Source organism: Ictalurus furcatus, chromosome 23 (genome assembly GCF_023375685.1).
Source record: "Ictalurus furcatus strain D&B chromosome 23, Billie_1.0, whole genome shotgun sequence".
NCBI lineage: Eukaryota > Metazoa > Chordata > Actinopteri > Siluriformes > Ictaluridae > Ictalurus > Ictalurus furcatus.
Window position 1 is genome coordinate 12981034 of NC_071277.1, and position 27631 is coordinate 13008664.

Genomic DNA, 27631 nt, shown 5'->3' on the forward strand with positions numbered 1-27631 from the left:
CGCTTTAAAAGATATTAAAACACAAGTGGATATTCACAGAATTTTAATCAGCTTTTGACACGCACATAAAAAACAAATACAACATTACAATAAATGCATCCACTCATTCTCTAAGTCTTCATCCTGGTTGGTCCTTTAGACTTGTATAATTGAGTCTTGGATAATTTACAGTTATTAGCGGGTGAACGAGCGTACGTGCCGGCCTCGTCCACCTCCGCTCCCACTGCTGCTAAATTTCCCTTGACCACGCCCACTGTTACTTACACCACCACCTCCTACACCAAGTCCTCCTCCACTTAACCAGGAAAGGCCAGTGCCTCTTCCTCTGGGGGCGCGGTCTCGTGGAGCCAAACGGTATGCACCTGAGGAAAATACAGAAGAACCAGTAAAAATAAAAATATAGGTCCAAAAAAACCCCCCACTGATACCACTGTTATTTTAGTTTACTGACCAGCTTCAAAAATCTGAACCTCAAAGGCATTAGTCTCATGTAAAATGTCTGCAATATTCATGAGAATAAATGTTGAGAATTGCTTAACCTTAAAGCATGTATTCAGGGTACTGAAAGTTTATTACTACTTTTTTCAGACGGGATTGGTTTTCAGGATGCGTGTCTGTACAGTATTTGTTACTGCGGACGTCTGCGATATTTATCGTCAGGATAAGCGATTTCTGTAGAAATTGGCGAGATGGGCGTGTATCAGTTGTTGACTTGCTGACGGGCCATCACAGAAGCCCCCCTCAGTGATAATACAACATAGCACAGATGAAGCAAAGGAAAAGCTGAAAATTTGTTTAATTTCAGTTTGGGGAGAACGACCTTATCGAACGATGGTTGAATAAATGGTACATGATCATTCAGTTTGGGAGGAGATTTTTTTTGGGAAGCTTGCGATAAACGTCCCTCGGTCAGTGGGCGTGCCATTTGGGGACTGGACCAAATGTTGAGAACGAATCGACTATCTAAAAAGAAAACATAGACAGTGCATTAAACACAGCAGAAAAAGCGGATCGGATCGAGGAACTGGATGCTGTCTCGGGGTACGCATCATTTACTTTCTCTTTTCCTAAATCTCTAATGGTGTATGTACTTTTAGTATCAGTTAGTATCAGTAGACTGCACAACTTATCATACATGTTAGCAAGTAATAATCTACTAGATCAGAGGTTCTCAAACATTTTGCAACCAGGGACTATGCAATTATGCTTCTTGGGTTACCGGACCCCACTCTGAAAACCACTGTGTTAGACTACGACTGCGTCTGAAATCACGTAATGTGACAGTACCTACTGCATTCGATTCAGTACCTACTGCATTCGATTCAGTACCCACTGCTCGACTGCTGATACAGTATGTACTGATCAGTATAAGTGGTAAGCATGAATACAATTCTGGACGTACTACTGTCTGAACTGTCAGAATCCGAGCCAGTCCTGTTGCATTATGGGATAGTGCAGTATCTACAATGTCCTGTGGTTCAATATTACAGAATCGTGTTGGAAGCAGTAGGTCATCTGGGTATTTCTCACCTACTGTTTTATGAACACTGAGAATTCGGACACACGACTCCTTTGGTGTACTGCTTTTAGCCGACTGCGTAGTAGCATAGTAGGGATATTCGGACGCAGCCTACATCTCAACGTCATCATGCTAGACCTAGTTTCCACTGAATGACGTGGTGCACACAGTACTTATTCTTACTGTGTCCCTCTACTTGCAGGTGGATCTGGGAGTTTCAAATACCTTGCTTATCTTTAATAAGACTGACACAAATTCCCTCCAGCCAAACAAGATGATTAAATAATTATGAAAAAAGTAATGCGAATCTACCTAGCCGTATAGCTATTAAATATCTACACGGGTATTACATGAGTGTACCTGTTGGCGGCTGCCTCGATGGTAATGGCCTCGTAAAGTTACTTTGTGCTCCTCGGGGTTCGCTGTATGTCCCTCTGTGAGTAACTGCAGTCACTGGAGCACTCCAAGCGGAGCCCCGCCCACCCTCACGACGAGGATAATTACCTTCGGTGCGAAGAAAAAACCCCGCAAATGTCAATTTTCAAAAACGATCAAAATGTAGCAACAACAAAATCTGGATGTGTTTGAGTTTTATCAGCTGTACATACTGGCAAGCAGTGCACTCTTGGGTGCAGGTGGAGTGAAGAAGCGGGTGTGGCTCTGGAAGCCCCGTCCTCTGGTTCCACCGGTAAACAGGCCTCTAGTGGGTGGCTTGGCTCCGCCGCCCTTGAGAGGGCGTTTGGGTAGAGGCAGGCCTGTGGGTAGGCTCACCTCCTTGAACTCTGCAGCCAAGAAGTCATCTACGTGCATGGAGGGGGGCCGGCTCGTGTTCTGTTTGCGCTGCCTGAAGATGTCGTGCGGCCGGCAGAGCTGGTTGAAAGCGCCACGACCACGTCCGCGAGGAGCTACCATGATGTGAGCACGCTTCGCCGGCTCCACGTACTCGGATTTGCCGCTGCCGAGAGATTCATACGGAATCATTATTGAGGATTATTCTATGCACACGAAGGGCACTTTCACATATGCAGTGTTGAGTCTGTTTAAATTGAACCCTGGTATGTTTTCCCCTTGGGTGTGCTCCTTTAAACAGGTCAGACACAGCAATCACATTCATTCCTGTGCTTGGGTGATTGCTCGGATTTCTGTATGCACTCTGCAAAGCTTTTTCCATACCTGTATTTCTGACCACTGAATGAAAGTGCATGTGAATGTGTTTTGTGTGTACCTAGACGTGATAAAGGTTTCATGTTTGTGCTTCCCCAGTCTAAAGCCCTTTGCTGGTTTGCTGTGGCCTGGTGAAGTCGGCTCGCTCAGGATCGAACGGTCTAACTCGGCCTTCAGGTTCAGATCAGGGCAGCACTGCTGCGCCAGTGCGACAAGGTCTACTTTAACCTGCAAAGCAACAAAACAAACTCCACATATTTCAGTACAAATACAGAAGCATAGTACCTCATTCATCTCCAAGTAAATCAGCAGGAAATCTGTTTTGTCCTCTAATGGCCACAGCCTCTTTTCTCACATAATACAGATGTACCAGGATTATAGCTATTGTTTTATAGAGTAGAATTGAACACCAAATAAAACAAACCCTCACCATGTCCTGGTCTGTCTCCATGTCATCTGACTGGAATGGAGGATACCAAAGAGCCCTCAGTTGATCATCCAACAGATCAGAGAGAATATATACGGTTCTTTGGGGAGAGAGCACACACAATCACACAGACATACCAAAAAACATCATTAGAGTACTAACAAGAACTCGACGAGCAGGTGAGACAGACTTCCTCTGCTGTTACCTGTTGTTAAATTGGGTCTGGAGTGCTTCTGGAGAAGGCAGAGTTGGCTCTGTTTCAGGTTCTGTTTGGCCCATAGTCTCTCCAGTACTTTCCACAATCTGTCGGAGACCCACCACATTCTCAAGCAGAGCTTCCAACGAATCATCCTCTTTAAGGAGTTCCTAGGATAGTTTGGTCACACAAGCATTAGATGTGAGAGACACAACCAAAAAACAAAAACAAATAAATAAATAATCACACTCAGCCAGACCGCACTTCTTTATTATGCCAGATTTACACTTGCTTTAAAAGCACGCATATATGTACGCAAGATGAGGAGGCAGTTCATTCAGCATACTGTTTTAAATGAGAAAGATGGATGTGTGTGGCGCAGTACCAACACTAGGGGCAGTACAGGGCTGCGACTACTAATAATAAGACAAAAGCGATAAAATTGGATGATAAAAATAGTTGGCAATGAATTTTAATATTGATTTGTTGGTCGACGTTAACGTCGGTCCACGTTCAAGCAATACATTTGATGGAAAATGACAGAAGCTCACAACCAAGAAAACTGTACGACTATAACAATTAATAGCTCATATCGAAGATTTGTATGTATCAAACTCAACATTATTAGTACTATAATTATTATAAACATTATTTTATAATGTTTAAATATGTTGCTGTATATCTAAGTGGCATGTCTTCCTGGCTAGAAACCATATTAAAAAACAGCATTTATGCTATATTGGGCCCATAATTGAAATCACATGTTCCCAACCCTGGTCCTGGAGTACTGCACATTTTAGCATTTGAACTATTCTAACACATGCACTTCAACTCAGGAACGGCTGCTAAATTCAGTCCCTCCAGGATTACACAATCCCTATAGTTTTCTGAAAAAGAAAAGCACACAAAACTCAAAAAAAGCTGCAGCTACATCAAGCATTTTTGGCCGCAACGATCACAAAAAACACACTGAATCATGAGCAGGAAAAACCCTAATACGTGTAACTTAATTATATATCAAGGCACATTAATACTGCTATAGAACTAAATACTCCACACTCTACTCTACCTACATTGACACGTCGGACTCGTGTCCTGTAAAGCGTGGTAGAGCACTCACAACGTGACACACGTCTTTGTCGCTTCTTATACCAGCGCACCAAGAGTGTCTTCACCACGTCTAGTGTAAAATGTTCTTCTTTTGTTCCCGCCAAATTTGGTCCCCTTACCGTTCCCACCCACCTGTCCAGCTTTCTCCGATCATATAACAGTTGTCAACCGGGGAGGGTAAGAGCTAACGCATGCTTCCTCTGTAACACGTGAAGCCAGCCGAATACATCTTTCTGAATATCTGCTCAGCATCACAGGGCAGTAACACACGGTGAGGAAAGTGCTATCGGCCCTCTTCTGCATACAAGATGTCACAGATGCCTGCAATTAGCTAGTGCAAGTCTGATTGTCAAGGAAGAGAGAGCATGCCCTCCCTTCATTCGGAGAGCACGGCTGGTTTCGCCTCGGCTCCCGGACATGGGTGGCTGTGGCACTGTCGAGATTGGAACATATTTATTTCCGGATCGGAAAATACGTCAAATCAGCTCTTATACCGATGCACTTCATACCGTGATGTGTTTCTCCAACTCTGCAAGTGGATGTTCAGTGGAATCATTTTTCCACTGGAGCAGCTGTTTCATATCACTCACGTTCAAAGCCAAAGAGCGGGAGTCCATATCTTCATCCTGTTACAGTACAAACAGGCTCTCATAAACACATACTACACTCTCCCCCCCCCCCCCCCCCCCATCTCTCTCTCTCTCTCTCTCTCTCTCTCTCTCTCTCTCACTCTCTCGCACATACATACATGAAGCGTAATGTTAACACACAATTCTGGCTTCACTAGACGCCAGAATTGTGTGAAACAGATTGTGTGAAATCTGTTGTTCACCATTGTTGTTGAGTCATTGTTGAGGATCTGCCGCAGGAAGTCCAACAGCGCCGAAATCAGTTCAGCCGATTCTTTGTTAAAAGATGCGATTTCTCTCCGGAGCAACAATGCCACGGCAGCACCGTGCTTCTTCAGTGAGCTGCAACATAAACAGCATGTTAAAGCATATATAACAAAAACCAAGGTCAGCAATCAGTGAACTGCTGCATATATACGCCGCATACACACTTAAATAAAAGCACATTGTTACCTCTTCAAGTGATAGAGCCCATAGTCATGTTCAGTCAGGAACATCATGGTTCTGAGGCAAGTGAGCTGAACTGTGTAGCTGCTGTGTGTGTGTCTCAGCACCTCCAACATTTTGTCACATATAGACGGCATCATGTCCTTTGAAGGCAAGGCATTAGCCAACTGCTCTGCCTCAGACACACACACCTCCCCTGAGCCGCTCACAATCAGAGAAATGTCCTGGTCACACAGTGATTGGATGATCGAGGCTATCAGTTCAGTGTTCTGTTGCACCGATAGGTTTGCGTCCACCGGTGAGATGAGCATCGCAAGCAGTATCGATAGCATCTCGGTTGGTCTGTCTTCAGGCCGCCCCTCGCTCCGCACCTCGCCGCGTAAGGCTCCGCCCAGCAGAGCCAACATGGCTGCCTTACAGGAGCGCTGAGACACCAGTGAGTCTAGCAGAGCTAGTAGCCTTGTCAACTGCGAAGTCACGGCTTCCCTAAACAGAATATAAACAATAATGTGAGTAGACTAACATCTTGTGTGGGATCACACAAATCTTAAAACATTAAATACACACACACACAGGCGTTTCCTAAATGGAATACCAACGAATTCACACGTGAGCCCTGTTCACTTATGCATGTGCAATCCTGATACATAAACTTACAGTTGTATCTCTTCGTGCAGCTGCTCCAGCAGGGTCCGCATGACGAGGGTGGCAGTCGGTGCTGCAAGGTCGCAGAGCTGCACACACACTCGCCGGAGCACGGACAGGAGAGCTGGGCAGCTGCTCACACACACGCACCGCAACATCTCCTGTAATGTGCGTGCCTGAGCATGTAGGTGCATACTCCACAGCTTACGCGTGTTCATCGCCACTCCGATGTCTTGGGCTGACAAAGCCTGCCATATAGACAGAAACAGCAATGTATATCATCTTTAAATGGCAAAACCTTGTGAGCTTACTACAGACTATGGAAAATAAGTGAAAAAAAAGCGTCTATTTATGTAGCCATAATCTTTATCCTGTCCTGAAGCACCATGTTAGTGCCCTGGACAAAAAGGCAGAAAGTCTCTGGCTCACATTTTTTTGCCGATGAGCTGTGGTGTTGCATGTCAAAACATTAGTGGACTATATAACAGTTTTATATAGTCATTAAATGGTTTAAAATAGTTTCGGTTCTAAATTCTGATTGGCTGAGCCGTATTCAAAGCCATTGTTCTATCCTTGATATACACACACCTCGGACCACAATAATTGAGTTTCATATCAATTTGCCAAGAATTAAACCTATAAAACTGTTAACTAAGCCGTTAGCTGTGGCTCAAATGACGTGCTATACACTGTATAGGCCGTTTCCAAGTCGATGGCAAATGATGTCAAACATACTTAATGCGACGCGGCTAGCTTTAGCAGAATACGAAAATTTATTTCTTCATTTGACTGTTTATGTCAATGTAACCGTTTATGCCCAACACAACCATTTTTGATTCTGAGCAAATTTGAGCCAGCGTCAATGCCTGGTAGCCCCGCCCCTCTTCCGCTGCGTAAGCAAAGCTGCGACCGGTGAGTGTCCAACATGCCACACTTAGTTTTTTCGACTGAATATGTGCATCATCCGGGTACCACTCACACTATTTATACTACAGAATGGTGTAGAATAGTGCACAAGTATGTGATTTGGGAGGCACCTATTGCTCTTTTGTAGAATACCCTAATAACCATTACCCGAATACCATACCTGTTATATTGTGATATTACATGTCGGAAATGTTTTTTATTGCAAATATAATGAATAATAAATGAAGTAAAATGTATTTAACAATGGATTTGATCATATTGTTTTTGTTGCCGTTTTGTAAAAACAATATGCCACGTGAGGGTGTGTGTTAAAAGTGATTTTATTACAGCTAATGGGTTTTACTCTGCTTCTCGTCACGCCTAAGGACAGAGATTGTTTAGCATCGTTGAGAGGGACAAAGATTGTTTAGCATCGTAGAGAGAGACAGAGATTGTTTAGCATCACTTGTATGTGTTTAGTACCTGTGTGGTCTGCATGGGCAGCGGCAAAGGCAGTAGCTCTGATAACAGACTGAGGCTGCTGTAAATGTTCTCTGGTGCAGCAGTAATGGAGTTGAGCACCTCTTTCAGCATGAGAGACCAGCTGTTCGCTGCCACGGTTTCCTCAGAGCCTGTCTCCTGCTTGCTCACAGCGTGTGTGAAAGTCAGTAAAACATCAGTGATGTCGTTCTGCAGGCGCAGCTCCTCGGCATCCAGGCGTCCCAACGGCGTGGAGCATGCAATCGTATGCAGGGTAACACACACGGCCGGGACACGGACATCCCTGAACTCGCACGCGCCGCCGTGCAACAGCTCGCTTAGCATTGCTCGCATGAGCCTCAGCGCACAGGATGCCAGTGACATCATCATCATCCGCTGTGGCGTCGGGCCTAAGGGTCCATGCAGTCGCCAGGGGGGTAGTAACACAGAGGTCAACTTTTGGAGGACTTTAATAAACGTGTCCATTCCTTCAGCGCTGAACAGTGTGATCACGGCCTGGTTCCACTTCAGGTCCTTCTGCTGACCTATATAGACAAAACAGATTTATGATAAATGTTCACTAGTGCTACACACACACCGCTTTATTTTAAAGAATGTAGCGTCATAATACAGTCATACAGTCCCCTCCAAAAGTACTGGAACGGCTTAGAACAACCAAGCTAACGACTTCAAACACGGAACCTTTGTTGGCAGACGACCCAATGTTTAGGTGAGCAAAAGTATTGGAACAGATCATCTTAAAGTAAGTAACAGTTAATATTTGGTTGCATATCCCTTGCTTCAATAACTCCATCAAGTCAGCAACCCACCGTCATCACCAATTCGTCACCATTCCCCCCTGATAAAGTTCTTTGTTGAGTTGGCAGTGTGTTTTGGATCATTGTCTTGCTGCGCGATGAAGTTCCTCCCGATTAATTCAGATGCATTTCTCTGTAAATTGGCAGACAAAATGTTTGTGTAAACTCTTGAATTCATTCTGCTGTTACCATCATGAGTTACACTATCAATAAAGATTAGTGAGAATGTTCCAGAAGCAGCCATGCAAGCCCAAGCCATGACACTACCTCCACTGTGCTTGACCGATGAGATCATATATTTTGGATCATGAGCAGGTCCTTTCTTTCTCCACACTTTGTCCTTTCTATCACTCTGGTAGAGGTTAATCTTGGTTCCAGACTTTTTGTGGTTCATCTCTGTATTTGTTTGCAAATTCCAATCTGGCTTTCTGATTCTTACTGCTTATGGGTGTTTTGCATATTGTGGTGTGGCCTCTATATTTCTGCTCTCAAAGTCGTCTTCGAATGGGGGATCGTGACACCTTCACGCCTGCCCTGTGGAGGTTGCTGGTGATGTCACCGACTGTTGATTTTGGGGTTTTCTTCACAGTTCTCACAATGTTTCTGTCATCAGCTGTTGTTGTTCTTGGCCGACCCATTCTGTGTCTGTTGCTCAGTACATCAGTGGTTTCTTACTTTTTCAGGACTTTCCAAATTGTTGTATTGGCTATGCCTAATGTTTGTGCAATGCCTCAGACTAATTTTCCCTCTTTCCTCAGCTTCAAAACGTCTAGTTTTTCTCCCATATACAGCTCTCTGGTCTTCATGTTGGCTTATCCTTTTTAACAACAAATGCAGTGTTCACAAGTGAAACTGACGGCTAAAACCAAGAGTAGATGATCAGAGCTATTTATTGTATGAACAATCAACCTAACAGGACACACCTGGGTAACAGGAAACACCAGTCAGTCACATGTTCCAATATTTTTCCTTGCCTAAAAATTGCAATGTTTATCATCAACTGCTGTTGTTTTCCTTGGCCCACCTGTTCGTTGTTTGGTTGTCAGTACACTAGTGATTTCTTTCTTTTTCAGAACTCCAAATTATTGTATTGGCTACGCCCAAAGCTTGACTAATGGCTTTGATAGATTTTCCCTTTTCTCAGATTCAGAATGGCTTGTTTTTTTCCTATAGACAACTCTCTGGTCTTCATGTTGGTTTATCAACAAAAGCAGACCTTACAGGAGAAACCCAGGACTCAAACCAAGAGTAAACAATCAGAGCTATTAATTTAAACAAATCAATCTAACAGGGCACATCTGGGCAACAGGAAACGCCTGTTATTCACACGTTCCAATATTTTTGATAACTTAAGGATGGGTGGGTTCAACATGATCCAAGTTGCTTAACACATCTCTCTCTCTCTTTTTCAATTTTTTGATATCCATGAGAGCAGAGTATGTTTGTGAATGTTTTAACAAAATATCAAAAGGTTAAACAATAAAGCTTTCATAGCATTTTTGCTTATATTTACCAAGGGTGCCAATATTAGTGGAGGGCACTGTGTGTGTGTGTGTGTGGGGGGGGGGGTGTATGTATGTACATGTGTGTGTGTGTGTGTGTGTGTGTGTGTGTGTATATATATATATATATATATATATATATATATATATATATATATATATATATATATATATATATACACACACACACACACACACATATATATATCAGGAAATGAAAGCTGAAATTCTGAACTATTATCTCACATTCATCTTTTGATCTACAATCCAAATGTCTTTAGTGTCTAGCAAAAATACAAGAATTGGCCTTGCCTGGTTATCATAAAGATTTCATACAGTTCCAAAAACAGAAGATGTTTGCATGTGTGTGTGTGTGTGCGCGCGCACCTGGCACAGTAGCTGGTGGACAGGCGATGTGACAAAGCACTCTGAGAGCAGTGACAAGGCCCACTCCATCTGGCATCATTACATTCTCCAGATTCTGACACAAAGAACAGAATCTCAGTTATGCATGGCTAGTCATTAAGTAGCTTGCCCACAATATATTATTGCTGGTTCGTTTCACTGTATAAATACATGCATTAGTCCTAATTATACACAAACACTGGCGCTACCTTATTTTAAACATCTTTTAAACAAGTGGACGATTATAGTGTGCACATATAAATGTAATTAGCCTTCCCCTTTAAACCCAAGAGACCTGATGTCCTGTTACAACAGTCAGGATACACATGCAATTTTCCAATCAGCCAATAATGTGGCAGCAGAGCAATGCATAAAATCAGGCAGATACCGGTCAAAAACTTCAGTTAATAAAACATTTAACATCAAACATCAGAATAAAGGGGGAAAAAAAAGAAAGGTTTTGAAGAGATTGAAAGATTTGATTGAAGATTGAAAAAAGATCAGGCACTGTTTTTCCCCCCATCTTCAACTGTCCAGCCTGAGGCCACTGTAGCCTCAGATTCCTCTTTTTGATTGACAGGACCAGAAACAGATGTAATCTGCTGTTGTAGTCCAACCGTTTGGTGTTTTTTTTGCCTTCTAATATGCTTTTCTGCTCACCACAATTGAATAGAATGGTTATTTGAGTTACCGTAGCCTTCCTGTCACCTCAAACCAGTCTGGTCTCCTCCGACCTCTCTCATCAACAAGGCGTTTCTGCCCGTACACCTGCCGCTTATTGGATGCTTCTTCCCCCCCCCCCCCCCAACATTTTGTGTAATCTCTACAGATTGCTGTGCATGAACATCCCAGGGGATCAGCAGTTTCTGAAATACTTAAACCAGCCAGTTTGGCACCGACAAAAATACCGTAGTGAAATTCTCAGACGTTTGAAGCACAGCATTTTGACCCTGATTCCTATGAGTGGTGTGAAGCTTAACTGAAGCTCTTCAACTGTATCTGCATGATTTAATGAACTGCATAGCTGACACATGATTGGCTGATTGGGTAATTGCATGAAATTGAATTGCATACAGACTTTCCTAATAAATTGGCCAGTGAGTATATGGTTATGTACTTAACGACAGGCTCAAAGTACATTTATATTAAATAAATAATTTTTTTTTTTTTTTTTTTTTAAAAACACCCTAACTCTGCTGAAAATATGGTGTTGCTCTAATATCCAACTTTCCTTTCTTTCAGTAAATCATTTTAAAGTCTTATACCATGTTCTATTGTAGTTGATAAACAGACCTGTTTGATGTAGTCAATAAGGGCTGGAATGCCGCTCATATCAAAACGTAGTTTCTCCAGTGGCTCCAGACATTTACTCAACTCTGAAACAAACAAAAAAAAGTCACATCACCAAATTAACCTAGAAAAAACAATATCAATTATAGATTGTTTACTAAGTAGCTCTGGGTGATATATCAATATAATATCGCTATCCTGATTATTGATTATGCAATACACTTTTCTGAGATATCGTTGGTATGGTGATGTTTTGGTTTGGGGTTTTTTTTACATTCTTAATAATTACAAATTAAATGTTACTGAATGGATGCCGTCGATTTGACGTCATTTATCTTCTTTGTCTTTGTAGGCATTAAAGAAAAATAGCATGAAACTCAGTTTAATGTGGTTTATTTGACTACTGTTTTGCAGATAAAACAGTAATAAAAACTTTGTTAGCTAAATTATATATCGTGATACACATCATGTATGTAATGTCCTCAAGTATCATGAGAAGATATTTTTGACATATCGCCCAGCCCTATTACAAAGTTAACATGAGATTTATGCTTTTCTTTACTGTATAGTAACACACGCCCTGAAGTGCAAGATACATAATACAGACAAATAATACATAATGCCTTAATTCATTATTTCCACATACTTATCTTCTTATTTTGACCAAACTCATTTTGAATACAGGTTGTAGAACGTCTTGTCATTGTCTCAACATGTTATTTTGTTATTTCAATTTTGACAACCCATTATTTCGACCGAATTCCTTATAATCTCACAATTTAGACTAATCGTGACTAGACATTTAGACTAGACATTTAGACTAAAACATTATTTCAAGTTACTTCATTAGTTCAACACATAGTATCTTATTACTTTGACTTAACGTTATTTCCAACAACTGTTGTGGAAAAAATATGTTGAAGTGCTATGTCGTCATTATTTATTTATTTATTTTTACATATTACGAATTTTGGAAAACATTTTGAGTGCAGCGTCATTATTTCAAATTAATAACTTTTCTCAAAATATTATGTCCTTATTTTGATATACGTCAGTGAACTTCGACTTAATGACTCAATATTTTAGCATAAAAACATTCTTTTGAATTGAATATACTTTATAATAACACTTCAAAATCTCACAACATAGTACCTTAAATAAAACATTTTCACATCCTTCATGTTCAGTCTGTCCATAGTATAGATTCCTGAATGGCTTTGGTAAGATTTTTAAGCTGCTGGGAAGCAGGTTTCCGTCTCACCTTGAAGTTTTGCATTGTTCTCGTCGGCTTTGCATATAGTGAGTAACGGAGCCGCAAAATGTTCCATCATTCTCAGCTCAGCAGAGGACTGGACAACCAGCAGCACAAGCATGCAGGCATAGTTGTATGTTACAGACTTTCTGGCTTTTCCCTCCCTAAAAATGAAAATCAATACATTGAAGCGCATATATGCAGGAGAAACCCCAGCTTGTTCTGCTTGTGTCTACTGAGGGGTGTGTGTATGTGTGCTCACCCTTGCCCCTCTTTGGCATGATGCTCGAGCAGGTTGACCAGGCAGCTGAGATTAACGTCCAGGCTGAGGACGTGTGAGACAGCATTTCGTCCCGTGCTGCTAAAACTGATCAGATACAAGCTGTGGAGTGTGGACAGTACTTCTGGATTGTCACCTTCCTCGAGCTCCAGGCCATTCAGCTCGGCGACAGCTTGCAAGGCGTGCAAGGCCTGCATTAACCACACCCAAAAGCCATCATCCAGCGAGCTCTCGGTGCCAGTGGCAGCTTCCTCCCCCTCTGGCTCCAACAGAGGGGTCATTGGGGCCAGGTGAGCTAGGTGTGTGAGGGGAGCCACGTGTGTGAGAGGTGTGAGCAGACGCAGCAGGATGTTAGTGGGCTCGTGCTGGCTCAGGAGGAATAAGAGTCCCTGCTGGGATTGGGACAAGAAGCGCAGCAGCTCTCGCACGGCCTGCAGTACTCCCACGTGGCTGCAAGTGGCCGGAGAGGTCAAGACAACCGCCAATGACTCCAAAAAGTGCGCAGCATGCATATACCTGTAAAAAAAAAAAAAAAAAAAAAAAAAAAAAAAAATTTTACACAGATTTATTAGACTTTGTAGATATATCCAATATCTGGCAAACATGATCAAATAAATGACAATCAGGTTATTAATCTTTCAGTAAAGTCGTGTGTAAATGATTTCACAGCTCAAAACTCAACGAAGAATTTCGGCAGCTTTACAAAAGTTTTAGTAACACAGAATATCTTCACACTCACATGCGTCTGTTATTAAATACCAGACACCCGTAAATTACCAAGTGCATTCAAAGCACGTCCGATTTACAGCTGAGGTCATAAGTTTACACACACCTTGAAAATAAGAGGGATCATGTTTTTTTTACATTTAGCACTGCCCTTCAGATGCTACAAAGAAAATTCTTAAAAATAAGATCTTTAAACAAAATAACAATTTACACCGATCGTCCTGTTCAAAAGTTTACACCCCCTGCCACTTAATGTATCGTGTTGCCTTATTGAGCATCAGTGAATGTTTGCACTGTTTTGTAATAGTTGTGTACGAGTCCCTCAGTCATCCTCAGTGTGAAAAGATGGATCTCAACATCATATAGTCGCTGTTGGAAAGAGGTCAAATATGCAGAATATGCTGGAAAAGCAAAGAATGTGAAGGACCTGGAGGATTTTTCTGAAGAACAGTGGGCAGTTTAACTGCTCAGGACAAACAAAAGACTCATGAACAACTTTCACAAAACATAAACACAGTTGTGGATCATCCAGGTAACGACACACAGGATTAAGAATCAAGTGTATGTAAACTTTTGAACGGGTTCATTTGTGTAAATTCAGTTATTATTGTGTCTTGGGGATAAGGATGGGCGATATTGACTTAAAACTATATCACGATATTTTCTGGTATTTACTGAAATAACGATATCAGTGACGATATAAATATAGTACAATTCACCACTGTTTTTGGCTACAAGTGACAGCTGTGATCTTGAGAGCCTCAGAAACACAAACATTGACCTAAAAGTAAAACTGATTTTCTGTAATAAAACCAGTTCCAGATTGTAGAGGTAGCTCCTCGTTTAGCGATAAACTCGTCCTCAGCTTCATATCCGCCTTCCGCCGTACCTGTTTTCGCTCTGCACGTGAGCTGCGAATGGGTCGCACACAGAAATACGTCATCAACTAGGCTTTATCATTATTATCACAGGAAGACTAATTCTTATTGTGGGGAGAATTTCTACAGGTATATCGCAAATGATATCACCCATCCCTACTTGTGGACTATATGTAAACATCTGGCAGTACAAAATAATAAACAAAATGGATTTTTTAAGATTCCTCTTATTTAAAAAAATATATTTTTTATACTTTGCAGATTTTGCAAGGGGTAATGTAAACTTATGACCTCAACTGTACACAAAACTCTCAGCCATAACAGTGCATCGCCTACCACAGACACAGACAAAGCTCCTCCTTTTAAAGAATACTATTACTCTTGTCCTAATTGAAAAGCTAGTCTTATTCGTTTTAATTTACAGATTCTTTTGGACTTACTTTTAAGTCTGAGGTTTGAACAGTTTTCTGTAAATTCATGTATGCAACTGAAATAAACTCTATTTATTTAATCAGCATTTTAAAAAATGCAGTATATAAAACTGAATGCCCCCTGCATTTATTAACATCTAACAGACCTTACTTACAGAACATACCAGACCTTACTGGTCTTGTAACAGGTCTGCATGTCCACGATTAACAATATGGAGGACACTAAACCTCATAGGCCTTACAAGAAATAATCTTACATTGAGTACCTTTGGTTATAACAAATCCTAGACTAATAATCTAAACACTGCTTTCATGCAAGAGCAGAAATCAGGAAACATACCAGAGCCTGTATGTCTTTCAAAAATGTATGTGTGTGTGTGTGTGCGCAAGTCCAATAGATTTGGCTAACACGGTCCTAACGATCTCAAAAATGACCAACAATTATAATAAAGCTTCATTAAACAGTTAATAGGAGATATACACATTTTACAAGTCGTACAGAAAGTTTTATGCAGAGGTTTACTACATCTCGCTAGAATTAGCTACATTTAGCTAGCATGAGCCTGATTAACACCTAGGGCGTGGGGGTGTGTGAATCACCTATAGAGAGTTGGGTAAGGATCATCTCGCTCCGGAGGTCCAGTAATGCGCGCAGTCGTGGGAAAAGCCTTGCCAGGTGGCTGCACCATGCAGTGAGGCGCTGTTTCCAGCAGGTGGAGCAACTCTTCTAGCAAACCTTGCAGCTTGTCCAAATCAGCCTCTGATAGAGAATTCGATTCCAGCAGCGTGTCCATGTCCATTGGGCTCTCTGGCTCTGCCTCGATGTTTTCCCTTTCTCCCTCCTCTCCCTCTCTGTCTGTGCTTTCTCTCTCCCTCTCACCTCCTTCTCTTTCTCCAGCCTCACCTTCTGCAGGATGGTGCTCAGCCCACACACCCGCCGTTTTCTGAAGATCAGTCAGCACTTCGTAAAAATGTCCCTTCTGCACGATGGCAGCACCTGCCGTCGCCACTCGGACGGTCTGGTCCAACAGAAAGAGCTCGAGCAGACGCTGGTAGCCACTGGTCCCTTCGCTGTCTTGTTGGCCCACTCTAATCAACGCCTCCATGCCAAGTGGTTCGCTTATGATGCTGTCGAGGGAGCGCAGAATGCTGAGTTTCAGTGTGGATGACACATGATCAGCAAACAGGAGGTCCAGAAGAAGACCCATGATTCCTTTCTCCAGTAGGGCCTGCACAGTCTGAGTACCACAGTCAGCCAAAGAAGATGCCAGTTTGGCGCCTGCTTTCAGCTGGCGCAGGTTCAAGGCAATGGGCTGTGCCAGGGCCGAGTCGAGACTCAGAGCTGTGGACGTCCATTCAACCAGCAGTTTCAGCTGCTCCTTTTGGCCCTCTGGGTCTTTAACCGCCAAGAAGCTCAATCCTTTCACTAGCAAAGCAGAAACTTCCTCTAATGCTGTTACCCAGCCTGCACCACGCTCCGACTCTGGTCCGTCCCTCCAGGCCTCTAGCAGTTCTGACAACTTAGCGGCAGACTCGGTCCACTGCGACGTTTGGTCCTGAAGGTCTGTCACCTTAAGACAATTCAATTCGGCCTCGTAGCGCGTGATATGGGGTGCAGTGAAGTGCTGGAGGGGGCGGAGTTCCCGTTCATATGGATCGTATTGGACAGTGGGTAGAGATGCGAGGTCCTCAGGGGTGCAGTCAAGGTCGAAGGCTGGCAGTTTAAACGCCCCACTCTCGAGATCCTCCTCGTCACTGGAAATTTGTTCGTAGCCATCGTCACCTAAAGTAAGGGGAAAAAGTTAACATCTAGAACTGGTGAGGGAGGTGGGGGGCGCGCACACACACACACACACACACACACACACACACACACAGAATAAGCTACAAGTTAATTCTGGTGAAACAACAAAAACTAATAAGAAAATTAAAGTATGCCCAGCACGCATGCAACATCTCAAGAGTATACTTGCTTTCATCACGGAAATAACTACACAGCCATACTTCTACGCAAAGCAGGATGCGTATGAGCCGGAGTACAGGGACAGGGACATACTAAAACCCATAGAAACAAGTGCCACGTCTATGCTGTAGCTCAGGGAGAGGCAGTTTAACATGCAGGTGTGATTTTAGTGACTTCCTCTCTGCTCTCTCAGGTTAATGTGGGAGCATGCTGGGAGAAACACATCCGCACACACGCCTGAGGGACACACACCGTGCTGTGCCTCCCCTACCTTCACCATCATCCTCCATCTCCTCCTCACCCTCTTCTTCATCATCTTCCTCCTCCTCCTCCTCCGGCTCACTTCCCTCAGAGTGGGCATCGTCGTCGTCATCCTCCCCTGCTCCTTCTTCTTCCTCCGGTTCCTGGTCTGAGTATGTATCATCAGGAGGGAGGGAGTTTCGTTCAGGAGAAACAGGCTCCAAGTCATCGTCCCCTCGCTCCATGCTCTCCTCCTTCACCGGGCCTACGACACGAGCGATTTATTGTTTTTGAAGGAACGGTTCAAAAATGAGTTCTTGAAAATAAATAAAATTAAAATGAGTATTCGCGCATGTACATATCATTTTTATGGGGGTAATTCCATTCTATTACAGCACTACTGTAGCCACCATGCCTGTGCGATACTAACTTTTCCCTGCTGCAGATTTATCATTTTTAAAAAATAGCAATAAACTATTAAATCATCCAGAACCAATAGCCTAAAAAAAAAAAGACAGGAAAATCAGCATTTCCACCACTTCAAATTTAAGTAGAGTATGAGAGGGTGTAATAATATTACCAGCTGTGCAGTCAGGAGCTGCAGAAAACTGGTGGATTTTAGCTGATTTCGTAGGAATGCACAAACTGCTACAACAAGCAGTCATGTTATACACTTTTTGGCCAGCCTAAGGCCATTACCTAAGTAATATACTAACTTTATGTTGCTTGAAAAGTTGCTCTTTCAGTTTTTTTTTACCATACCATTACCATACCATTACCTAAGTAATATACTAACTTTATGTTGCTTGAAAAGTTGCTCTTTCAGTTTTTTTTAAATAAATGTGCCACTTTGAATTAAAATAACATAAAAAAATCACATATGAAGAATAACAAAACTGTTCACAGGCAAAAAATTTCATTCTGGAAATTTCACACACACCTGGTACAGGCAGCGCATCCTCATCATCATCATCTGGGGGCGGAGGCCCTGGTGGGGTCCGAGGGCCTCTGGGTTGTGGTCTGGGTGGGCTGCCATTAAACTGCTCCTCATTATCCCACTCTGACACACACACACACACACACAACAAATACACTATGTGAAAATAAAAACGATATACACTTACGACAGACAGAGCCTTAATGAAAGAAGGATTGTTTATTTCTAATACTGTTCATGCATGTGTAAATAACAGATATACTGACCATGCTTGACATTCCTCTTGGAGGTTGGGGTCTGCTGTTGCGGTGGAGGTGGAGGGGGCGGGGGCGGAGAATCGCGGTCGTGGCCATGTGAGCGTTCGGCCGTACCGTACACCGCCAAAGTGAGGCATGTATACCAGCCGCGCAGCACCAACCCATCTGTATTTATCTAGACAAAACAATCGAGCGAGGTCACATCTTATTATCCAGCTCACGAATAACACATACTGTACCTGTAGGACCCATACTATAGCCTGTTTATTCCACAGGTCTAAACTGGGGTCACTGTGTCCTTTATTACATTTAGTGTTCGAACGTATCCTTCAAACCTACTGAAAAGACTGTCTTGTGCAACAATACTGTAGATCTTCAGGATTAGTAAATCGTTTCTAAGTTAAAAATCACGAGGACAGCAGGAATTTGAACTCAATGCTGCAGCTCAGTGACAATTATGGCCTGAAATCATACAAGGAACCAAAAAGAAAACACTGATCACAGACAGACAGGAGTTAAAAGCTGGAAAATAGAAAAACTTAATGCGATGTGTACTGGTGTACATTTGACATTTATCACTATATAAAATCCGTTACAGATGTGAGCTATCCACTCTGTCAACGTTTCTGTCAATTTCTGTCAACGTTTGCCCTATTTTCTTGTATTCTTTTGTCTATGTAAAGCCTTTCTACACACATAAAAATAAGGTCATGTTTCTTATTGTTGTTTCATTTGTTCCAAATTCTGAATATGAACACAGAGTGGGAACATGACCAAATACTCTGTGGACCACGCTCAAAAGAGGAAAATACAGTGGTGCTTTGTGAACACTTTAGAATTTTCTATATTTCTGCATAAATATGAGCTAAAACATCATCAGATTTTCACACAAGTCCTAAAAGTAGATAAAGAGAACTCAGTTACATAAATGAGACAAAAATATTATACTTGGTCATAGTTTTATTGAGGAAATTGATCCAATATTACATATCTGTGAGTGGCAAAAGTATGTGAACCTTTGCTGTCAGTATCTGGTGTGACCCCACTGTGCAGCAATAACTGCAACTAAACATTTCCGGTAACTGTTCATCAGTCCTGTACATCGGCTTGGAGGAATTTTAGATCATTCCTCAGTACAGAACAGCTTCAACTCTGGGATGTTGGTGGGTTTCCTCACATGAACTGCTTGCTTCTGGTTCGTCCACAACATTTCTATTGGATTAAGTTCAGGACTTTGACTTGGCCGTTCCAAAACATTAACTTCATTTTTCTTTAACCCTCTTACCCCGTATGGCCGAAAAACCGGCTTGCCCGTCTTTGATCTATTCCCGTAAGGACGATATACCGGCTTGGTCGTCTATGCCAAATACCCGTAAGGCTGATATACCGGCTTTACAGTGTAAACGTTACCCCCGTAAGGCCAGTGTACCGGCATTATTCTGCTATGATTCCTTACTTATTTAATTATTATTTTTTAACCCAGAAGGTTGATGACGTCATGACGTCACGACAGGATTACGTTATTACGCCGGCATTACAATGAAGATCCAAGCGTGAATATTGGTGTAATAGTAGAAGTGAACTAAAAATGTCAAAGCGAAAAGCTAATCGTGTTCCAGCTAAAGTTACACCTACAGTGAACACAGGTACATCTAAAACAGTGAAAAAAAAAGAAAACATACACAGTTACACAGGCAAGAGCGAGGATTCTAGATAGTGACAGCAGTGAAAGTTCAGGCGATGTTGAAACCGAAACTGAGAGACGCAAACTCTCCTGATTCAGACCCTGATCCGTCTTCATCTTCAGCATCAACCAGTGCGACTGACACTGCAGGGGTCTGGAGTCATAACGGGACCATTTCTGTGCATTCGTGAAAACACTACCTGCTGGTCTGATTATCACCAGAAACTTGACTTTTGGCGCTAAAGTGCATTTATTTATTTATTTATTTATTATTTACTTGAATTTATTCAAAGGCATTGACCACGCTGATGCTCGTATGGTACTTCTAAATGAGTATAAGGATTTTAGCGAGCATTTTTCGTCATTTCTCTAGTTAAGAATTGTGCTCTAAGTGGAGTAAAAACACTGAACTGCTTCATTCTCAAAGTAATATTACACAAATACATTATTATAAGTTGTTTCAAGGCCTAAAAATGTTAAAATTAAAATGTTGATTTTGGGGCCAATTTTGGCCTGGGAACTCAGGGTTGGCGTGCTGTTTCTATGGGGAATATAGGGTTGTGGCACATAATACTGTGGGAACTAAGGGGTAAGAGGGTTAACCATTCTTTGGTAGAATGACTCGTGTGCTTAGGGTTGTTGTCTTGCTGCATTACCCACTTTCTCTTGGGATTCAGTTCATGGACAGATGTCCTGACATTTTCCTTTACAATTCGCTGGTACAATTCAGAATTCAATGTTCCATCAATGATGGCAAGCCGTCCTTGCCCGGATACAGCACAACAGGCCCACATCATGATATTACCACCACCATGTTTCACAGATAGCATAACGTTCTTAAACTGGAATGCAGTGTTTTCCTTTCTCCAAATATAACGCTTCTCATTTAAACCAAAAAGTTCCATTTAAAGTGCACAAGTTCATCCTTGTGTGAAAATCTGATGTTGTTTTTGGTTATATTTATGAAGAAATATAGAAAATTCCAAGCAACACGGTATAACCCTATCCTGTAACATCACTTTCTCTCTCTAAAAGGGAGCACATCTGAGCTTTTTCAGAAACACTGTAGCGTGGAGGGGAGGGGCAAAGGGACTGTCTAATATGCAAACATGTAGTTCTCTTCATACACAACATGTCTACCAGCATAGAATTCTTCTTCCTCTGTTAACTGAAACATGTCTCATAAAAAATTTTAAAAATCAAACCATGTCTGATTTTATGCTATTGGATCACTTTCCATCTCAAAAGATAAGATGTCTGATCTACTACTTGAGAAACACTTGTAGTGTTAAGAGGTAAAAAGTATTATGTCAAGCATGCAAACAACTGATAGTTTGCATAGACATCTTAAAGCTGGAAAGTCCAGTCAGTGTAGCACATGTTAAACTGAAGACAAAAAGACAAAACACTCCATAAGCAACAATTATTAAAGGACAAGGGCTTTTTTCCCCCAGAAACACAGCCCTGTAAACCGCCATGTAAAAAAATGGAGCTCGTAAAAATCTACTAAAGGGAGAGAATATTATACAAAGAAGTAGTCTACATATCTCTCACCTTTCCATTAGGCCTGAAGACAATTGATTTGTTCTCATCGTACTCCAAGCTAGGGGAAATAAATGACATGTAGAACTTTAAAGGTATGACGAGTACGTTCAGGAAAGTGTATCAAGAGTTTAATGTAGAAAAAAAAACATTTTTCATTTTTAAATGGAAAGACACAACTATTAAATAAGTGTATAATAGTTGTGACTGTTGGCATTCATAAGTGTTTGCACACTGGTGTGTTGGGTGTGTGTGTGTGTGAGTGTGTGTGTGTGTGTGTGTAGTACCTGCCCAACCGGTCAAACACTGGGGTGCTGGGTTTGGACACATTGTTAAAGAACAGGTCCAACTGGAATGCATGAGGAGCAGTTTCTCTGAAAACACACACACACACACAAGCATATCAGAACTCAAATCCAAGCTTGACAACGCCCCAGCATACACATGCACTTTCCTATGGTTTGAGAGAAAAAACAAACAAACAAAAAAACACTAAGACATGACCAACATATATTCTACTCACATACCAATACAATACAATACAATACAATACAATACAACATAGCCACACTGGCAAAGACCTTAGAGCTAATTCCTTTTAATCCCTATCTAATTTCTTCCTCAGATGAGTAATGAGTAACTATTCTATAGATTTTATACGATTTTAAAACGTTTGAAACAAGTGCAATGCTTCTCTCAACCCACAAAACACCAAACAATGAAAGTACAAAATATTTCACTGTTGCAATTCACAAACAGAACAAAACATGCATTTCATGAACCATGTTTAAAAGGCATAACCACATACATCACCAGAAATAATCTGGTCCTAAATGAACTGAGCTAAATTTTTATCATTTCTAAATCTAAATCAGTTTATTAGGAAAAGTAGACAAGGTAAGTAGACCAAGCCAGAAGAGAAGACAAACACACAGATAGGTGAGTCATAACTGAAAGCAGGAGATTAAGGGGTGTGGTGCATGTGACACCTAAGAAGAGTGAGAACAGAAGAAACCTAAGACACACAAAAAGCCAAGTCCTGGTCTTTCAGCTAAAACTATTAAAGTAACCACAATGTTTACTTAAAGAAACCAGACTAACTTTAATGATGGAGGCTTGTGTCAAGTTCCTTGTCTTGGATACACGGAGTTTACATGTCTGTCATGTTTCTTATGATATGTTATGACGTGTGTGTAAAAACAACGAAGGGAATAAAACACGTGAAATGTAACTCCAAAGTCAGATTAATGTAATATTTCAGAATTTTGCGTGTGATAACGACTACGTACTTTATTAACTCAACAAAACAAAAAAACTACTGTGTAACTGTCAGTGATGTTGTGCAATGACTAAAATGGTTCAGGGCAGGGCTGCCAAATTCTTTTAGGAGTTTATTTTAATTACTTTGAACGCATTCAAATTTGGGACAATATGATTTGGATCACAAGTTATGCAAGGTGAATTATGACAAACCTAAGCGCAAAAACTACAGAAACAGAATTTTACCAGAAACCTCTGATTTACCTACAGTATTTTAATGTCGCTAATATTACCAGTGGATATAAAAAGTCTACACATCCCAGTTAAAGCGGCAAGCTTTTGTAATGTAAAAAAAAAAAATTGAAACCATGATAAATCACATCAGATGTTTTTCCCACCTTTTTTTTTTTTTTGATTTAGCAAAAAACTAAATTCAAGTGAAAATCAAATAAAAACTTACAATTACCTGGTTGCATAAGTGTGCACACACTTATAATGGGGCATGCTCAGAATGAACCAATCACATTCAAATGTAAGTATACACCTGCCATCAACACCATTATTCTGCTTAACCCCAAATAAAGATCAGCGGTTTCTGTAAGATTTTCTGGATTTCTCTTCTTGGTTTCACATGACTGCTGAAGCCATGGTCCGCAAAGAGCTTACACGGTATGCATCTCGCTGTCGAAAGGTATCGATCAGGAGAGGGTTACAAAAGAATTTCCAAGACATCAGATATACCATGGAAAAATGGGGTACCACAGTGACATTACCGAGAACAAGGCGTCCCTCCAAAATTATATGAAGTATTTGCTACCAAGAAACCCCCAGCAACATTAAAGCAGCTGACAAGTATGCTGTGCTTGACAACAATCTATCCTATTCTTCACATGTTTGGACATAAACATAGCTACACATAGGGGGCCTAGACGGAAACCCTTTCTGACAAAGGAAAACCTCCAAGCCCACCAAAACTTTGATTAAAATATATATATATATATATATATATATATATATATATATATATATATATATATATAAAAATTTTAAATACAATCACCCCAAAGCATGAGTTAAAATGTGCTATGGTTTATTGAGACCAAGGTGGAACTTTTTGGGCATAAGTCTAAGAGATATTTTTGGCACAAAAGAAAACAGCTTATCTCCCAAAGAACACCATACACACAGTGAAGCATGGTGGTGGCAGCATTGTGCTATGAGGCTGCTTCTCTTCAGCTGGGACTGGGGCACTAGTCTAGATAAGGGGAATCACAGCAAGCGCTAAATACCAGTCTATTTTGGCACAGAACCTGCAAGCCTCTGTTAGACAGCTGAAGATAAATAATAATTACACCTTCCAGCACAATAACATCCCACATCCACAAATCAACAACAACGAATGTCAGGTCTGATTTTAGGCTCAAAAGAACTCGTGATTCAGCCACGAGAAAAAAAAGAAAAGAAAAAAGAGCAACTCTGATTATTGTGTTACATCGAACATATTTTTATTTAGAAATGTACATTAATCATCCAACCAAAAAGGTTTAGTAAAACCGTACTTTAGTAAATAGATGTTTTTTAAAAAATCTTTGATTTTATTTTTTTTTAATTTTGTAATTAGTTTTTTTTTTTGCCTTTCAGTATACATTAATAGCCATTTAATAATTTTTAGTCCTAAAGCCAGAGATAAATCAGCAGCAAAAAAACACAATTTGTTTTCTTACCCAAAAGCTCTGCTGTCCGGGAGGTTGCTGTGTGCTTTGATACCTGGAGGGATGATTCTGACTTCTGTGATCATTACACCATACGGAAACCGTACCACATCCACATTTGTGAACTACAGCAGAAAAAATATACACACAGAACTATGACGTTTACACAAGAGAATTTCAACCAACTACAAGATAGACCTAGAAAAGATATTCGGTATCTTCTATTAAACAAACAGTTCATTCTTGGCTCGTTTATCACCATTTTATGTTTCTCTAAGTGACAACTTTATTATACTGATAGACAGGAAAGCCATTTCTACAAATGTATTTAGGCAACTGACTGGTCTAACTCATTTTTCTAAAATTCAATTTTCTCCAACAACATTAGTGAAAAACTAGAGAAAGATTCACGGTTCATATTAATGCACTCGCTATGATTTCTACTGTAAGTATACAGCAGACGCGGTGCATAATTTGAAATAGCCGACGAATAAAAAGATCTTTAAACCAGGGGTGTCCAATCTTATCCGGAAAGGGCCAGTGTGGGTGCAGGTTTTCATTCCAACCAAGCAGAAGCCACACCTGAGTCTATTGAAAGCCAAGATCAACTGATTAAACAGGTGGAATCAGGTGTGGCTCCTGATTGGCTGGAATGAAAACCTGTACCCACACCGGCCCTTTGCGGATAAGATTGGACACCTCTGCTTTAATCAAACAGCTGCTCTTTAAGAAAAATATGTTACAGTTGCTATGGTCAAAACCTACACAAGAACATTTCATGGTTTATCAAAACAGAACTCCAATAACAGCCCTTTGTAACAGTCAAATGTGAGATAAGTGTTGTTCCTTAAATTTTCGGGTTACAGGGAACATCCTCAAAAGAGATATTAGATGAAATTGTCTAAAAGCAACCTGACTTCACGCCTGCATAACTTGACAACAGAAACTGGCTGAACAATGGCTAGTTAATGGTTAGTTTCAGATCAACATCATCCAAAAAAAACAAAAAACAAAAAAAACACAGGGCACTAATATCAACTGTATCAAGCATCGAATAAGTAGGATTGGTGCAAACCTATAAAATAAAATAAAATTGAAAGAGCAGGTCAAAAATCAAACAACTTTATACCACAGCACTCCTCAATTCTCTACTCTGATTAGTCAGGTGGTGTTGATTAATTTATCCATTTATTTTTTACACTCAGTAAGCTTTTCAGCACAGGAAAGTCTTCAGGATTCAGGACAATTAAATTTTGCTATTATTTTTGTTTTATTAAGCATAAGAAAAAGGAACAAAAGAGTCGATAACAAGCAATAACAGGAAATAACCTCACACAGACATTCAGCGACATTAAACGTAAATATATACATGCATTAAAAAAAAAAACATTCATTAATAAATTAAAGATTATAATCATGGACAAACTGCTGTAGTATAATAGGAATACACCACTATGGGACATGATTTTGGAAAATACTCAGCTTTGGAGAGGTAACATTCAGTACGTTTACACGGACAACAATAGTCAGATATTAAACCGATTAAGACGATAATCTAATTAAGAAACTAGCATGTAAACAGCGATTATTGATTACCTTAATCCGACTAAAGTCATACTCGAAGTAAACACAAATCAAATTAGGACATGTGGAGTATTCCTGTTTTAGTCGCACTACAGACATCTAAACACCTTAATCACACTATTAGGATCGTGTGGGAGTTTTCACCGCATTTTGTGACAGGACACAGCTGTGTCCGAAACCGCATACTTACCGACTATATAGTAGGAGAAATCCATACATTTTGGCTACTATATAGTAGGTAAGTACGCATTTGCAGATGCAGCCCATGGCTTCAAGCAGTCGTCTATTTGCACGTACAGCATGACAAATAATTAACTGCACTTGAAGCTTTCGTAAAATTAAAAATAAAAACACCCAAAATTCTATACGGTACCATAACAAAGACGAACTGTACGTTAATATGTGAAATTCTGGTGGGAACGTCAGATGGCGTGGCATGGGGACGTAATGACGTGTGTCGTTAATCGATCATTGTTCTATAACATGTAAAACGGGTACATGAAAGGAGTATTCTAAAACCAACTCATGTGAACACTGTAATCTGTAAGAATATTGTCTTATTCAGAATAAGGTCAATAATTAGATTATTACTGTCCATGTAAACGTAGTCAGTAAGTCCTCTAGGATTATTTTCATGTTTTTTTTTTCTCTTTACATAACATACCACTTGATCAAACCTTTCAGAGACAGAACATTACTTTCAAACTAGTTCCTTCAACAAAATACATGTGAAAGTTATGAACACAGCCCTTAGATGGAACTGATGGAGGATGTGCAGATCTGTATATTTACATTCAGGTATTAAAATGAGTGACTTTTAAGAGTGTGGAAGACAGAGTGCCTTGCAAGGGCAATAATCAAATCTTGTTTGTATCCACGATGTAAATTACAGCACATGGATTGTAAAAATTAGACAAGAGTCAGTTATCTACCTACTCTGCAGTCTGCCAGTGTTTACAGCCATCAATTTTTATCCGTCTACAGATTCACGCGCAGTCTGAAAGTCCATGAGCTCTAAATACAGCAGTAATGCTTACTTTAAAAGAATAACAGGTCACTGGGATTAGTACTTTTACCACTTTAACATGCTAATTATTACCGCAGTCTTCGCTTTTGGATGTCCCGACATGCTAGTGCATTTAGCCACGCTGCTAACTCGCTTGCTTTGTTTACAAAGCACATCGACAAAAAATTAAGCACGCGAACTTTGCACACAACATTTTATTGAAACTGCCCTGCGAAATAATTAAATATGCAGGATTCTGTCATTTACCTCTGCGCTTTGATGCTTAAACGTTTCTAAAAACAGAAGCTCCATTGAGGAATCACCCGCCATCTTTGTTTCTC

General features: G+C 40.8%; 1 protein-coding gene across 2 annotated transcripts; it reads right to left on the minus strand.

Annotated features, from left to right (window-relative positions):
- Window positions 1-26: 26 nt before the first annotated feature.
- Window positions 27-27631, minus strand: virma (vir like m6A methyltransferase associated). Of its 2 annotated transcripts, none has more exons than XM_053611503.1 (23): window positions 27558-27631; window positions 24713-24825; window positions 22016-22102; window positions 21741-21789; window positions 18512-18677; window positions 18249-18368; window positions 17370-17573; window positions 15706-16888; window positions 13053-13586; window positions 12800-12954; window positions 11542-11624; window positions 10231-10324; window positions 7527-8068; window positions 6150-6385; window positions 5499-5978; window positions 5249-5387; window positions 4926-5042; window positions 3316-3476; window positions 3114-3210; window positions 2745-2911; window positions 2128-2474; window positions 1880-2023; window positions 27-362 (listed from the first exon to the last, which is right to left on the minus strand). In XM_053611503.1, exons 1-23 carry the CDS (start codon window positions 27618-27620, stop codon window positions 175-177), a joined length of 5469 nt encoding a protein of 1822 aa, XP_053467478.1. In that variant the 5' UTR covers window positions 27621-27631; the 3' UTR covers window positions 27-174. The 2 variants fall into 2 exon arrangements, with proteins under 2 accessions (XP_053467478.1, XP_053467477.1); XM_053611502.1 differs by having other exon boundaries at window positions 17340-17573.